Raw genomic sequence first — 17,185 nt, forward strand, 5'->3', positions numbered from 1 at the left:
GGGTAAAGTGGATTTATATGTAGGGATGAAGTTTAGTAACAGTGGGGCTTTTCGTTTATGGACTGGAAGGTCAAGGAGTTTTTTCAGATCTGTTCCTGGGAAGAAGGATTGACGGAAGTTTTTCGGTGGCTGATGAAGATCTGCAGGACAAAGAAACAGACGTTAGAAACAGAAAGTATTAAAGACTTAAATAAAAACAACTAAGTGTTGGCTCAGGGCTCTTACCCTTGCCCTCTTTTACTATTCGAGGAAGAGGGTAGAGGTGGACATCTTCATCTGGGCCAAATTCTGAATTTCCCGAAACGATAACAAAGTCATCCCCAGCCCCCTTGTTGGAGTCTGGGAGGTCGGCTACAATTTTGTACTTGGTAGACCTCGGCTTAAGGTAATAAACAAAGCCCCTTTCCTTCAGGTTGAGGGGGCACATTGTATAACAGTATTGAAGGTCGGCCAGGGTGATCCTAAGATTCTCCTGCCTAGCTAAAGCTATAATACCGTTAATCACCCTATAGGAGTTGATGGTAAGTTGCATGGGGTTCAGCTTGTAGAAATAAAGAACTTCACGAAACAAGGGATCAAGTGGAAGCCAAAGTCCACATTCAGTAAAGGCAACTATAGGAAAGGGCATCGTATGGTCTGTGGGCATGATGGTATCATCGTCCCCAGCTAGCTTAAGGTGAACATCGGCTGGAATAGAGAATTCCTACCTAAAGTATTCAAGTTTTGTTGGGGTATTTACCCTATGCCTCCACATACCCATTACGTCGGTCTAAACAAAAAGGAGTGTGTTTCAGAAGATGGGCGTTTTAGAAGGATTGCAAAAACCTCGACAAAGGCCTAGGCAAGGACTAATAAGACTTGTTTCAGTTTTGCCTAAGAACTTGAAGGTTCTACACACAAATCCTAAGCCTAAGAACTGTAAAGATCAAGATCGAAGGCACAGATCTGGGACAGATACAAAAAACAAAAAACAAAGACGGAGTTTCAGATTCAAGACCAGAGGTATAGTTCTCAGAAACAAAAGAAATACAGAAGTGAAGAAAATCAAGAACAGTGGCAAGAAAAGTGTTGAAACAGTGCAAATGTTCAAAATATAAGAGAAATCGAGCAATAAAGCAGTAATGGTAAAAACACATAAAAAATTGGGAGTAAAGGAAACAGGGCCTTACCAGAACAAATGAAGTCGGAAAGAACGACGCCGAGAAATAGTAACGATTGCAGGCACAAAGAAACGGAGGAAACTTTGCTAAGGTGAAGGGACAAAAAATCGCAGAACTTCGAGTTAGAACAATGGCAGATTCGAAAGAGCTTCTTCAGAGAGAAAGAGCAAGAAATCAGAATGAAAAAGTGAAGAAAGAAAAAGGCAAGGAAAAGTTTTGACAAAAATGTGAAACGGCGGCAAAAATAGGGCATTTATTACGCCTAGAGCAACGCACGCGTCAGACGGCGCAGACAAATGACAGACGGCTTTCAGGCGCGTCACAGACACGCTCCAATGAAGACAATACACGTGAAAAGAACGGTTAGATATGCATGACAGCTCATGCGCGTGGAAGAGTACGTTCGAAACCTTGTTCTCCGAAGAGAATACATCGGCTCGAAGTGGATTATCTCAGCTAAATGGTTTTTTTAGCCATTACTCAGAAAAGAAACGTCGAAATATCGATATAGGTTCTTTCACCTCAGAATGCCGAGGTAATAGAACCTAGGGGGCAGTTGTGGGGATATATTTTCTGAATACCAACACGTGGCATGGTGACGCCGACGTGTCAGCCGAGGTGCCACGTGTCCTGGTCGTGACGCCGAGATGATCTCGGCGAGGCCGAGGTTAACTCCGAAGATATCGGAGTCCGAGATAAACGAATAATGGACGAAAGTCCTAAGACGAAGAGGGGACTTAACCAAGATAAGGATAAAGCTCTTAGGGAGTTTATCTTTATCTCTAAAAGAGTCCAAAGTAAACACTAAATTGGAGTTCATAGAAGTCATACTTCTAGTAGGACTTGGATTGAGTATATTATAAAAGAGAGGCACCCCCATGGGTCTAAGGTATGCAATTTATGTTTTGAGTATTAAGTTTTGCACTTGATTATCTTTGAGAGATATACTGACTTGATCGTCGGAGTGTCCCCAGGTGGAAGAACCACCGCCGGAGCCTTTTCTTTCTGTTACAGGTTACTGAAGCCATCTATTCTGCTTGTGCTCTCCAGCTGGTTACTAAGCAGGCAGTGTGGTCAGATTTTCACCCACACACAACATCATATTTATATTCATATATATATATATTGATGACTATTACTCTCCTAACATGAAATAGTGGCTATTACAGTGGCTATTGTAAAATATATAATCCTCCTAATCATGAATTGAATGCAATGAAACAGGTGTTTAATAAAATAACAATGGGCTATTCAACGCAGTGCCGATTAGAAATAATAGTTTATTCACAAGCACGCAAATATGTAACCATTCTGAATGTGGGGACATATTTTTGGGTAGTCTACGTGGGCGGACCATGATGTCGAGATATGGTGCAATAATACTAGAATCTGAGATATTTGGATAGAGGACTAGAGTCCTAGATGATATCAAATTATCTATTTGGATAGAGAAGTAGAGTCCTAGATTGGGAGATGATTTCAGTTTGGATAAAGATAAGACTCTTAGAGAGTTTATCCCAATCAGTAATCCAAAGTCCATTGAAGCAAGGCTTCTATTGGGACTAGGTTTGTGTTGGCTATAAAAGGGAGGTACCCTCATGGGTCTAAGGTATGCCTTTTACGCTCTGTCTAGTGAGTTAAGCACTATTAGTTATCTTTGAGAGATATTTTACTGACTTGATCATTGGAGTGTCCCCGGGTGGACGAACCACCGCGGGATTTTTATCTTTCTGTGACAGGTTGTTTGGGTCCACCGCGAGATTCTTATCTTTCTGTGACAGGTTGTTTGGGCTTAATCTATTCTGTCAGTGCTCTCCAGCTGAGTTTCTCCTTTTGGTTGTGTGGTCAGAAATCAACACCCACACTGAACAATTCATCTCTTTTAGAAACTCTAACAAGCATATATATAAAATTCAATTCTAAAAGCATAAGCATTATAATATATATATATATATATATAAATCCATTGGAATTCTCGTCAATAATTGGTGAAACAGAGGGCTCTTGGGAAACAGTTACGGTTTGTGAACACCAAACAGGTTCTGCATGTTTTTCCTTCAAAATGAATACTAGCAGTAGCAAGAAACTGATATGCAATTCTATGAATCTGACTAATGGAAGTAGACCACAAAGATTATGATGAGATGAATTAATCTATTATAAATCTAAATCTATTTATCTAACTTTATGATAAACACTGAAGGGGCTAAATGTGAAATGGGTCGGATCCAAGCCTTGGGCTGGCCCAATCCACTGAAGTCCAAATCTAAGTGGGTTAGATGAATATATGGGCAAACCAATTGAGCCCAACTTCATGATCAACAGTCCACCCAAGTCCTCAAGCACTTGGGCCCAACCCGTAGTGGAAAGGCTAGTCCAGCCGTAGTGCTAGGCTGGGCCGAGCTGCGAGACTGAACCTATGGGCCGAACAGAAGACAGGCTGAGCCCATACAAAGATATCTAAATGGATCAGCACATCTCAATGAATGATCCTGCGAAAGGCCGAGACAAGGCATAATGGTGCCGAGCTGAGGCACAGCGGTACCGAGCTGAGGAAACCTCGCAAGGGAACGTGGAAGTTGTGAATGTGTGCATGTGCAAGTCGCCACCTCAGCTGGTCCCCTACACCTAGAATCACAGAAGTTGTTGAATCAAAGGAATGTGGTTTGTTATTAGCATGATTACAATGAGTATATGCATTCAATGATAACTACCAGGTGGTCCCCCATCTTGAGCAATGCTAAAAGGACACCTGGCAGCATCCAAACTCCATGAACCCACCTTGAGAAGCAAGCAAGGAACACTATATATACAACATGAACTTCACATTGAAGGTAATTGAACTATTCCAAGCAAACTCACACATAGAGATAGATTCAACTCTATATGCACTTCTTCTCCGATCACTAATTCCGACACCGGAGGGGTTATCCGGCCAACCCCGACTGGGCAGCTCTAACGGTGCTTCTTGTAGTAAGAACCCCAGTCCCTGGACAGTCCAATCGAGTGCGGGGCCCCAATCCACTTTCATCTAGTGCGGAATCCGGTACGCACAATTGGTGCAGTGAACATGGATCACTTCATCTCTGAACTCTGCACTCAATTCCGACGATGGGGATTGAGGACATTCCGCCTTCGACACATACTCCACGGACGGAGAAAATGAAGGACAAAGGTTTGGCACTCCCAACAGTCCTGGAGGAACAAACTGGAAACAATAATCGAACCCCTGAATCCGTCGAGCATTGATTACCCTTCACTGGAGGTTCTTCTCATCACTTTCTTTTGGAAATGGATTATAGAGATCAAATCATAGACTCCATGGGGATGGAGATACAGGAGTTGAAAGCCCAACTTAAGAGGGTGCTGGGCGGTCCGACGGAAAAGAAGACGGAAGCGGAGCCCTCTCGTTTGCGACGGAGGAGCTCATCCAGAGAGCCACCAGTGAAGAAGTTCCCTAGGAATGAGTCTGGGCAACAAAGCCAGCCTATCCCAGTACAGAGTGAGGCAGTAAGTAGTCACACTTGTGGGTCACACCGGAGAAGGGCCAAGAGGCTGAAGACAGTTAGCCAACAGACTGACTACCCTCCTCAGGACCTTCGTACTTGGTTGATTGGCAATAGACAGAACGAACAACATCGGGATCATCTGGACTGTATTGTTCACAAGAGAGAACACAGAGCGCTGGACAGGCTCGTCTCTTCACCATTCTCCCTAGAGATTGAGACCATGAGACCTCCAAAGAAATTCACCCCACCAAAGTTCACTTCATACGACAAGAAGTCGGACCCGCTGACACATATTAGCCATTATAGACAGATGATGTCCCTATGGAGCCGAGATGAGGCACTGATGTATAAAGTCGTCCCATCCAGCTTGGGAGAAACTGGACTTCGATGGTTCGATCGTCTCCCTGCTGGATCGATCCATGGCTGGAAGCAGCTCTGCGAAGAGTTCCTAGCCAAGTTTGTCTTCAACACTAAGATCCCGAAGAAGATGGATACACTGTTCGGCCTCCGAAAGGAGCAGGAGGAAACACTGTGCAATTATGCTAGGAGGTACTGGGAAGAGTACAATGACCTGGAGGAAAATGTGTGCAGCAAACAGATGGTCGTTGTGTCCTTCAAACATAGTCTGCGCCCGGAAAGTAAGCTGAGACAATCACTTACCAAGCGCCCGGTCACAGCTTTGAAAGATTTGCGTGCCAAAATTGAGCAGTACGCTCGCCTCGAGGATGATCAGATCCCCATCGAGGAAGTGTCAGCAGAACAAACAGCTCGACACAAGAAGAGAACAGATCGAGGAGAACACCGAGGGATTGCAGTGAATGAAGTGGATAAGTCCAAATCCCACGAAGCCGTTGTGACTGTATTCAAAGAGCCAATCTATCAAATCCTGGAAAAGATCAAGAGAGAGGTCTTCTTTGTTTAGCCACTGAAAATGTTGGGTGATCCAGCTCGGTGCAATCAGAAGCTCAGATGCACCTACCACCAAGACATGGGGCACATGACTCAGAACTGCAGGGCACTGAAGCAACACTTGGAAGACCTAGTGGCAGCCGAGCACCTAAGGGCTTACATTGATCAGGATAAGGAAGTGGCCGAACTGGGAAACCCACCGCCAGAACCAAATATTGAGCATCCACCTCGGCTGATAATAAATGTGATCCATGGGACAACGACTCAGGAATCTGAGGAGACACTGAAGGAAGAGATCACTAAGGCTACGCAAATTCAGCGGGTCATGTCAGTGGAGCCTACATCGAAAAAGGTACACGCAGTACCTAAATCCCCCTTGTGCACTGTTTCGTTTACTAGCAAAGATTTAGAAGGCATACAGCACCCACATACTGATGCATTAATTATAACTGTGGGAATTGGGAAACGATTTGATGTAAAATGAGTCTTGGTAGATCATGGTAGTGCAGCAGATATATTGTATTATGATTTGTTTAGAAAGCTTGGTCTCTCCGAGCAGCACCTCACCCCAGCAGCAGCCCTGTTGGTCGGTTTCAATTCACAACCAAAATGGCCGCTTGGCAGAATAGTGTTGCCAGTCGTGGCGGGAACAAAAACCCTCTAGATAGAGTTCTTGGTTATTAATACACCATCCCCTTACAACGCCATACTTGGTCGTCCATGGATTCATCAAATGGAGACAGTCCCTTCGACCTACCACCAGCTCATCTGTTTCCCAACGAAACACGGAGTAGAGCAGATCTCAGGGGATCAAGTTGCGTCCAAACATTGCTTCATGGCAGCATTAAAGGCAAAACAGCTCTGCAATCGGGTACAGACGGTAGAAGTGGCCGAATAGCTAGTCTTGGAAGATGTAGGGGGAGCTCTAGAGGAAAAAATAGTAGAGGATTTGGAGAAAGTCCTGGTAAAAGAGGATGACCCAGAAAAGTACTTCCTTATCGATACCTCGCTAGGCGCTGATGAGAAACTTCAGCTGCTGGAACTGTTGAGGGAAAATATGGAGGTATTCGCATGGTCAGCATATGATACTCCAGGGTTGGACCCAGAATTTGCTTGCCACAAGCTCAACATCAACCCTTCAGCTTGGCCCATTGTGCAAAAAAGTCGGAGATCCCCAGTCGAGCACACCGAAGTAGTAATTGCCGAAGTCGAAAAACTCCTGGCTTCAGGAGCAATCAGAGAAGTTCAGTACCCGCAATGGCTGTCCAACACAGTTATAGTCAAAAAGAAGAACGGAAAATGAAGAGTTTGCATTGACTTCACTTACTTGAACAAAGCCTGCCCTAAAGATAGCTTTCCTCTGCCTCGCATTGATCAACTAGTAGACTCAACAGCAGGGCATGAGTGCATGAGCTTTCTGGACGCTTATAGCGGTTATCATCAAATACCACTGTTCGGTCCAGATCAAGAAAAGACAGCATTTATCACTCCGAGAGGAACTTACTGCTACAGAGTGATGTCGTTCGGCCTCAAGAACGCCGGGGCAACCTACCAGCGGATGATCACTCGGATGTTCAAGGACCAACTGGAAAAAACCATGGAAGCTTATATAGATGATATGGTAGTCAAGAGCAAGTTTGCTACAAACCATCTTACAAACTTAAGAGAAGTTTTCGGCATCTTAAAAAACCATCAACTTCGCCTCAATGCCTCGAAATGCGCTTTCGAGGTAGGAACAGGGAAGTTCTTGGGATACATGGTCACTCACAGAGGAATTGAAGCGAATCCAAATCAAATCAGAGCAATACAGGATCTTGAAGTACCAATAAAGGCTAAAGAGCTGCAGAAACTAGCCGGAATGGCGGCCACACTGAATCGATTTATTAACAAATCCTCAGATCGGATGAAGCCCTTCTTCCAGCTTTTGAGGAAAAATGCAGCATTTGAATAGAGTAGCGAATGTACCGAAGCACTGCAAAGTCTCAAAAGATACCTCAGTACATCTCCCCTTCTGTCCACTCCAAAGCCAGGAGAGGAGCTGTACCTCTATCTAGCAGTCTCAGATCATGCCGTAAGCGCAGTATTAATTTGAGAAGTTGACAAGAAACAGAGGCATGTATACTACGTTACCAAACTTTACTAGATACTGAGACACGGTATCTACCATTGGAAAAGTTAGCTTACGCGCTGCTTATCGCCTCAAAGAAGTTACAACATTACTTCCAGGGCATACCATTAATGTCCTCACTGAATTCCCCCTCAGATATGTATTTAGCCGGGCCGATTTCTCTGGCAGAATAACAAAATGGGCAGTAGAACTTGGCGAGTTTGACATTCGGTATCAACCCAAGACAGTAATTAAGGCCCAGGTCTTAGCAGATTTCGTTGCAGAATTTGCTCCCATCCAGAGTACCGAACCAGGGAACCCAAGTTCGACATAGGTGCCACGCATCACCGAACAAGGAAAGCCCTGCACTTCGGAAGCCTGGAAACTCTTCATCGGAAACATCTGGCAGCTCTATGTTGACGGGTCGTCCAACAACCAAGGTTCGGGGGCAGGAGTATTACTTATCTCACTAGAAGGATTTATCTGGAAACAGGTTCTCAGGCTCGGTTGGAAGGCTTCGAACAACGAGGCAGAGTACGAAGCGTTGTTGGCTGGCTTACGTAGTGCCGAACACTTCAATGCAGAATAACTTCTTGTTCTCAGCAATTCAAAGCTAGTGGTAAACCAGCTTTCTGGGGTCTACGAAACACGGGATGAAAGAATGGCCATGTACACAAGCAAGGCCAAAGACTTACTCAAAAAGTTTCAATCCATACGAGTGGAACGAATTAGTCGGGACAAAAACGGCCATGCTGATGCTTTGGCTTGTCTCGGCTCATCAGTGGATACCAAAGATGCCAGAAAAGTTTGGGTTGAGTTCGTGCCAGAGCCAAGCATTGCATCTCCAGTCCTCTGCAGCAGCGTAGAGCCGAGCTGGATGGATCCAATACTTGCTTTTCTAAAATCTAGTACTCTCTCCGAAGACAAAAAGGAAGCCAACGAAGTTAGACACAAGTCAGCTCGGTTTTGGATCTCACCATCCGGGAAGCTGTATAAACGCTCCTATATTGGCCCTTATCTTCTATGTGTGCATCCAAATCTGGTCGAGAATGTTCTCTACAAAATTCACGATGGGATTTGTGGATGCCACGTTGGCGGAAGGTCGCTGGCGCACTGAGCCCTCACTCACGGGTATTGGTGGCCACAGATGCAACAAGATGCTCAGCAGTACGTACAAAAGTGTGATAAATGTCAGAGGTTTGCTCCACTCATTCATCAGCCAACCAAAACTCTCACTCCACTCACCAGCCCTTGGCCCTTTGCGCAATGGGGTCTGGATATTGTCGGACCATTGGCGCGAGGCACTGGGAACAGGCGATTCTTCATTGTTGTAATCGACTATTTCACTAAGTGGGTTGAAGTTGAGGCGCTTGCAAGTATCAAAGAGGCGGACACGAAGTGGTTTGTTTTGAGGAATGTGGTGGTGCGTTTTGGCATTCCGCGGGTACTGATTGCGGATAATGGAACAGAGTTCGATGGTAAGGTCTTCAGAAAGTTTTGTGCCGACCTCAGAATCGAGTATAGGAACTCTTCTCCAGGGTACCCGCAAAGCAATGGACAGGCAGAAGCCTCAAACAAAACCATCATCAACGGAGTAAAGAAACGGCTTAGGTATGCCACGTGCTATGGGCATGCCCACGTGCTATAGGCATACCGAACCATAGCACGACGAGTTACCTACGTGCTATGGGCATGTGCTATGGGCATGCCCACGTGCTATGGGCATGTGCTATGGGCATGCCTACGTGCCCCGGAGTAATGGGTTGAAGAGTTACCCCACGTGCTATGGGCATACCGAACCATAGCACGGCGATCAACGGGGGAAACACCTTACTCACTAACTTACGGAATGGAGGCTGTCATCCCACTCGAAGTCGGCCTCCCAACCCTTCGGTCTGAATTGTTTGAGAGCACCAGTAACGAGGAAGCTATTGCACAAGCACTAGATATGGCAGAGGGCCGAAGAGAAACAGCACTGATCAGACTTGTAGCGTATCAGCAGCAACTCATCAAGAGTTTCAACCAAAAAATTTTCCCAAGGCAATTTACACCAGGAGAACTGGTCTTGAGAAAAGTTATGGATCACAAAAAGGTGCCTAGCGAAGGCAAACTTGGGCCTAACTGGGTGGTCCCTACAAAGTCACAGTTGTCGTTGGAAATGGAGCCTACTACCTAGAGGATCTTAATGGCAGAGCTATACCTCGGCCCTGGAACGTAGCAAATCTCAAGAAATACTATCAATAGAATTGTCCCCCACCTTCTCTATCAGAATGTAAAGGCATTTATCTGTTGACCAATGCAAATGCTTCCCCACTTCTCTCAAATTCATCAAATTCTTGTAATTAGCTTTGATGTTTATCAAATGGAATTAGCTTTGGTTCTTACCAAACAGAAATAACTTTGATGTTTATCAAACAGAATTAGCTTTGGTTCTTACCAAACGGAATTAGCTTTGGTTCTTACCAAACGGAATTAGCTTTGATGTTTATCAAACGGAATTAGCTTTGGTTCTTACCAAACGGAATTAGCTTTGATGTTTATCAAACGGAATTAGTTTTGATGTTTATCAAACGGAATTAGCTTTGGTCCTCACCAAATGGAATTAGCTTTGATGTTTATAAAACGGAATTAACTTTGGTCTTAACCCAAATGGACTTAGTTCTAGAACGACTGGACGGAATTTAAATTTGGTTAGCACTCAAACATGCTAAGTGGAATTGCTTGGTGGAATAATGTTTGGCAACTAAATTGGACTTTAGCCAAGTGGAATTGCTTGGTGGAAACCACACTAACATATCTTAAGTAAACGTCTTTGAATCCACAGAATTCCTCAAGTACCAACACGTCAACACTTTAGTACTGATTCAAACAAACAGAGTTGGAACAAGCATGCCCAGGTTCTATCAGGAGTAAACTTCCAGCATTAGTCTTACTCAACTCCAGGTGGGGGCAAACAATTGTTTTTCAAAACCAACCTGGACTTGAGTAAGACACCTATTCATGCCTTTGTTGCATTCAAATGCAGCTATGCTATCTAAGTTGAAACAGACTCGAGCAGTTCTACACAAGGGCACAATCTTCAGTACCGATCTTATTTAGCTCCAGGTGGGGGCAAACAATTATTTTCTTTCAAAACCAACCTAGACCTAAGTAAGACCCACTTACGAACTCAAGCACAACCATACCACATATCCGTCAGCCACACCGAGCATCAGTTCGGCCCCGAGGTCCCAACAGTGCTCGGCCTAGGGCAAACAGTACAATTCCACACCGAGCATCAGTTTGGCCCCGAGGCCCCAACAATGCTCGGCCGGGGGCAAGCAGTACAGAATCAGACAGAACATCCATTTAAAAGTAGTACAGAACCAGACCGAGCATCTATTCGGCCCCGAGGTCCCAACAGTGTTCGGCCGGGGGCAGGCAGTAAAGAAAACATTCAAACAGCATCAGATTACAAGTTCAAAAAAAAAATTCTATCATCCAACAAAAGGCACAGATGGCCTCATAACCAGCAGCAAAGAAAAGAAAAGAGAAAAGAAAAATTGTCTTAGCAAGTGCAGAAAGAAAGCTCGTCAAGGAGACCGAGCCACAATACATCAAAACAGAAAAGCAAAAAGTTCAAATCCTTTCAACATCAATTTTCATTAACAGAGGACAACTTAGGAGCAGCATCAGCAATTTTGTCCAGGCCGTCTGTGGAAGGAAAAGTAGAGGCAGCTCCAACTTCCTGAGAAGTAGAAGCCTCCTTAACCACATCTCTCGCGGCTTCGGTCTCCATGGTTTCAATCCCTTCAACATCCACTGTTTCAGCGGCAACATTACTGTCTTGGGTCTTGTTTGCAGAATCAACTTCTGGGGAAACTTCAGCTGGAAGAACAGCAGGGGTGGAAACAGTCTTCGAACCCAAGGATCTCGAAGGAACGGGGACATCCTGAAACAGGGAATAGCCTTCAAGAACCAGCGTAGCAGCCAAAGCACTCGTCCAACCCTTTAGAAAGAGCTTGTCTCGCAGTACTAGCACCTCCTCCTTATACGCCGCCCCAGCTTCATCCTAGCCTTGTTACCAATGCTTGGCCTCCAAAGCAAAGCGCTCGGCAGCCATCACGGCAATAACGGCTTCCAGTTCAGCCACCTTCCCCTCGAGTTGAGCCTGTGTCCCAATAGCAGCCTCCTTCGATTTTTCAGCTGAAGCGACAATCTTGTTCAACCGAAATGCTTCCCTCTCTGCGGTTCGACGTCCTTCCTTCTCTGTCTCCAAGCTTACCGTCAGTCTCTCAGCGTTCATTGCGGCCTCCAACACGGCCCTTTCTGGCTCTTCAGCACGGGTAATGGACAGATACATTCTCTGGATACACTGCAAAAGACAACGAAGAATTAAGAGAAAAGGAGACAGCAACACAACAATAAAGACAAGTAAAACGAGGAAACACTTATAGCAGTCATCATCTGAAGGGTCCCCTTCAGGATAAGAATATCACGGGGCCCATTATGGTCGGCCATGTCAACCGGCATCAACAAAAACTTAGTCAAATCAAAGGCAAAATCTTGTGAAGCAACAACTGAATCAGAAGTGGAAATGGGCCTGCCTTTATGCGACATTGGCGGCTCTCATTTCTCAAAAGCCTCATCCTCAGCAGGATCTCAGAAGCTTCCCCCACCACTACTTTACCAGTCTCTCTTCTTCTCTTTTTTGCTCGCTCAGTAACCGAAGCTGAGGGCTCGGCAACAATCGCAGGGGTCCCAGAAGCTCCCACCTCCATCTTCACTTCCATTAGGCTCTTCGCCTCGGTCCTTTTCGGAGGGGTTTCCAAGACATCGGAGGCTCCGAAAGCCTCCGCCTCTAAATCCACCAACACTCTTCTCTTCGCCACAGACCCGCCCCTTGCGAAACTAGGGGCAGGGGAGGGCGCTCTCTCAGAAAGTGCACCTTGACTCCTGCGACGGTTCGTGACCAAAGGAGTGAGAGACGTGTCGGTCTCGGTATCAGAGTCTAGAAGGGCAGTAGCGAGCCTCGCCTTCTTTGGAATAGTGGAACGGTAAGAAGACTGGTATTCCAATAACTCGGGTGCAGATCTCTTTTTATACCTCAGGACCACTTTTATGGCTTCAGCGTTCTCTCGGTTCGATCTTCGTTGGAAACGAGAGGCCTCTGCAAAAAAGAAGTGATCCATCAGAGCAACATCCAAAATAAAGTAAGAAATACAAAAGGCATTAGAAGGAGAGGCCCGAACCTGGGTAGCCGTCTTTCTGGGACATCCTCTCAAATTGAAACTCAATTCCGGCGGGGAACTCCCAGTTTCCACCAACTTGTAAGAAATCATCGTTGTGCTTATCCGAATCGGGCAACCCAGTAACCAAATGGCAATCAAACGAGCGAACATGCAAGTAATATGTGTTGTGGTCTTTGTTATGAGAAAGAGTATAACAACCCAAGATATCCCATATGTCAAGGTTCAAACCCAATCGTCTATTGAGGGCAGATATGCCGCAAACAACAAGGAAAAGGTTCACAGATACTTGCATTGGAGTTAACTGGACTTGATGCAGAAACCGGCGTACCAACGGGTCAAGAGGAAACCGAACCCCTCCCTCGACTATGGCCGCAATGGGAAAAGCGACGGTATTCCTTGTGCCCATACGCTTGGCGTCTACTTTCGCCAACGAAAGGGTAACGTCGTCGAAAATATTATAGTCTAGGCGGAACATAGCCATGGCCTCGAGGGTATCAACCAGCGAGCAGAACTTCCCCATTTAACAAACCTAATGAGACAGAGGTAGGACTCAGATAACAAAGTATGGAACACAGACAGCGAGTGGGCCAAACAAGATAAATAAGATAAAAAGAGGCAAGAGAAGAAGAATCACAAGAGGACTTACAGAGACTAGAACAGTGGTTGCAAAGCAAGATCAGCGGCGAAAAAGTCAGAGGAACGGGAAGATCCTTTCTCTCTCTTTGAAACTCTCGAGAGGAACGAAAAAATAGATGAAGGGATTTATATCGACAGCCAGAGCATTAATTGCACTAGCCGGTGCGCAGGTACACGGAGCACGACCTTCAGTATGGAATCGATGCACTATCTCTGCACACCTATCTCACAGCGCCACGTGTCACCATGAAAGGACGCATGCAGGGATTGTGTGTCAGGATTGAACCATCACCAAGGCCGAACTGGGAAAAAAAAACTGAAACAACATGACGCTTGGGAAGCAGAACAATAGCTTTCCCCAAGGGGAACCTTAGCGCGAGCTAGGGGGCAAATGAAGGGGCTAAATGTGAAATGGGTCGGGTCCAAGCCTTAGGCTGGCCCAATCCACTGAAGTCCAAATCCAAGTGGGTTAGATGAGTATATGGGCAAATCAATTGAGCCCAACTTCATGATCAACAGTTCACCCAAGTCCTCAAGCACTTGGGCCCAACCTGCAGTGGAAAGGCTAGTTCAGCCGTAGTGCTGGGCTGGGCCGAGCTGCGAGACTGAACCTATGGGCCGAACAGAAGACAGGCTGAGCCCATACAAAGATATCTAAATGGATCAACCCATCTCAATGAATGATCCTACGAAAGGGCGAGACAAGGCATAATGGTGCCGAGCTGAGGCACAGTGGTACCGAGCTGAGGAAACCTCGCAAGGGAACGTGGAAGTTGTGAATGTGTGCATGTGCAAGTCGCCACCTCAGCTGGTCCCCTACACCTAGAATCACAGAAGTTGTTGAATCAAAGGAATGTGATTTGTTATCAACATGACTACAATGAGTATATGCATTCAATGATAACTACCAGGTGGTCCCCCATCTTGAGCAATGCTAAAAGGACACCTGGCAGCATCCAAACTCCATGAACCCACCTTGAGAAGCAAGCAAGAAACACTATATATACAACATGAACTTCACATTGAAGGTTACTGAACTATTCCAAGCAAACTCACACATAGAGATAGATTCAACTCTATATGCACTTCTTCTCCGATCACTAATTCCCACACCAGAGGGGTTATCCGGCCAACCCCGGCTGGGCAGCTCTAACGGTGCTTCTTGTGGCAGGAACCCCAGTCCCTATACAGTCCAATCGAGTGCGGGGCCCCGATTCACTTTCATCTAGTGCGGAATCCGGTACGCACAAACACAAAATTTTGTTTTAAGCTTGTTCTCACTTATATAATTAAATAATAGAAATAGATTCATAAAGCAATGTAAATCATAGAAAAAAAAGCTGCTGGAAATTATATATTGAACATAATTTCATAACAAAATAAAATGGTAAAAAGAAACAAACCGAAGCATGCACAGAAGCAATTTCCTTAAAACAAATTTTCGCCGCCTTACGAATCGAGTGCTTGAGGAATTCCGGTGTCTATCTCTCAGGATACGACGGTCAAGGACCAGCTACGGCAGAAATGACTACACTCTTGCACTGTAGGATATTTCTGCAAACTGACTGGATAATGGAAGCAACATGAGATCTCCAAGTTTTCTATTTTCTTCTTTTAGACTTGACAGATGGTCTCAATTTATACATGTATAGGGAAGAGAGGAAAAGTGGCCAGCCTTCAAGGCTACCACTAATGCACTATTAAACTCTGCAATATTGCAGGAGTTACAAACCTATTATACACATGTGTATAATAATCCTGCAGCAGCCACACACAAACCCTAGGTCTGGAAAAAGCCAATAGAGTTTGGTGGATACCTCTTTCATGAAGCTAACTTCATGAGGAAATTTCTCATTCAAATCTCAATAGTTTTTGGTTATTTTTTTTGTGATGTAAAGATCTCATTGCAAATATCTAAACTCACTTTACTCCACCTCAATTGAGGATTAACACCCACTTTAATATTTCATTAAAGTTATCAAAAACCATTATTTTTCCAACATATACAAAGCGAAAATTATTTTGTGTCTATAGAACACCACGTCGTCTATGTTAGGGATGGCAAAATATCCCGATCTGCTAGGCCCTCAACTCTCTCCGACCCTACTGAGATGAGCTTAGGAGTGGTTGAACAGGGTAGGGTTGGATTTGGAGAAATTTTTTAAAAATCCGATTAGGTTCAAGTCAGATGTGGAAGAGAGTAATTTTTTTACCCAACCCAACCCGCAAATATAATAATAAATAAATAATAATATTAAATATATATATATATATATATATAATGCATATAATATATTACTGAATTTGTACAGAATATATATAATATTTATACAATGTATTATTGAGTTTCTATTATATATATACATAATATAATTTTAATATATGTACAATGAATACTAGTATATTTCTTAATTATAAATATTATTTTTTAATTTTAATTATTGAGTTTTTACATTATTGTTAAATTTCTTGTTGTGTTGTGAATCAAATAGGGTCGGGATAGAGGTTACATTTGCAGATTTGGGTTGGGGTAGTGGATAATTCCATAAGAGTCAGATTGGGATAGGGGCAAGCGGCGAAAATAGAGATGGAATGGGATAGGAGGCCTCAACCTATACACTATCCGTCATCATCCCTATCCATGCTATACACCAATCACCAAATGTCATATTATTTACTTACTCTCGAACCCTCTAACATAAAGTTGTAAGTTTCATTCTCACTATCAATCAATAACCATCACTAAGGAGAACCACTTGACTATGGTCCATAAACATAGAAAAACTTATCTAAACAGGGACTGTAGCTGGATGACCTTCATCATGTTCTTTTTGTTTTCCTTTTACTTTTATAAATTGAGAAAGATTATTGCAGAGTGATTCTGATTAGCCATTTGGAGATTCACTAATCTACTTAATTTAATCATTCAATGTCTAACTCTGTTTTTTTCAGTGCTATTCTCACTATGCTTTTTATTAACAACATTCTAGGTACCTTTTTATTAACAACATTTTAGGAAAAATTACATTTAAAACAAAATATTTAAGGTTCAGTCTTTGTAACAAAATAAATCACGATCTTTTAAATTTGATAAATTTAAACGCTAATATTTTTATTTGTTTTTAATCTAAATCATTTGTTTATTTTTATTACGTAAAATTGATTAAAAAAATGATATTTTAGTCATTAAACTCAATGAAAAAAAATAATATTTTGAATATTTTATGTACACATACGTTAAGTTTAATAGTTAAAATACTATTTTTGGTGAATTGGAGTGAAAATAACATCACCTTATTTTTTAAGAGTTTGGGGTTGCTACTGCGCATGGTGCGTAACAGCAATTGTTACATATTTTATTGGATCCATTTTAGGGTCTAATTCGATAATTTAAACCGTTCATATTTCAGAAGTTATCGAGTAGAATATACTAATAAAAAATCACGTCAATCGGATATCGTTGACCCTTTCATCAAATCACATTTGTATTCTAAAAAAGAAAAGATAAATGTAATTTAAAATATAAAACTCAATGCAAATGTGATTTGATGAAAGATATAACGATATCTAATCGACTTGATTTTTTACAAATATATTCTACTCAATAATTTTTAAAATATAAACAATTTAAAT

General features: G+C 43.5%; 1 protein-coding gene across 1 annotated transcript; it reads left to right on the forward strand.

The window, feature by feature from the left end:
• Positions 1–8,346: 8,346 nt before the first annotated feature.
• LOC145800770 (uncharacterized) lies at positions 8,347–8,802 on the forward strand. The gene has a single exon (XM_082890506.1). The coding sequence runs from the start codon at positions 8,347–8,349 to the stop codon at positions 8,800–8,802; it is 456 nt and encodes a 151-aa protein (XP_082746632.1).
• The last annotated feature ends 8,383 nt before the right edge of the window (positions 8,803–17,185 follow it).

Source organism: Camellia sinensis, chromosome 10, assembly GCF_055761805.1.
Source record: "Camellia sinensis isolate YWXY chromosome 10, ASM5576180v1, whole genome shotgun sequence".
Classification (NCBI taxonomy): Eukaryota; Viridiplantae; Streptophyta; class Magnoliopsida; order Ericales; family Theaceae; genus Camellia; species Camellia sinensis.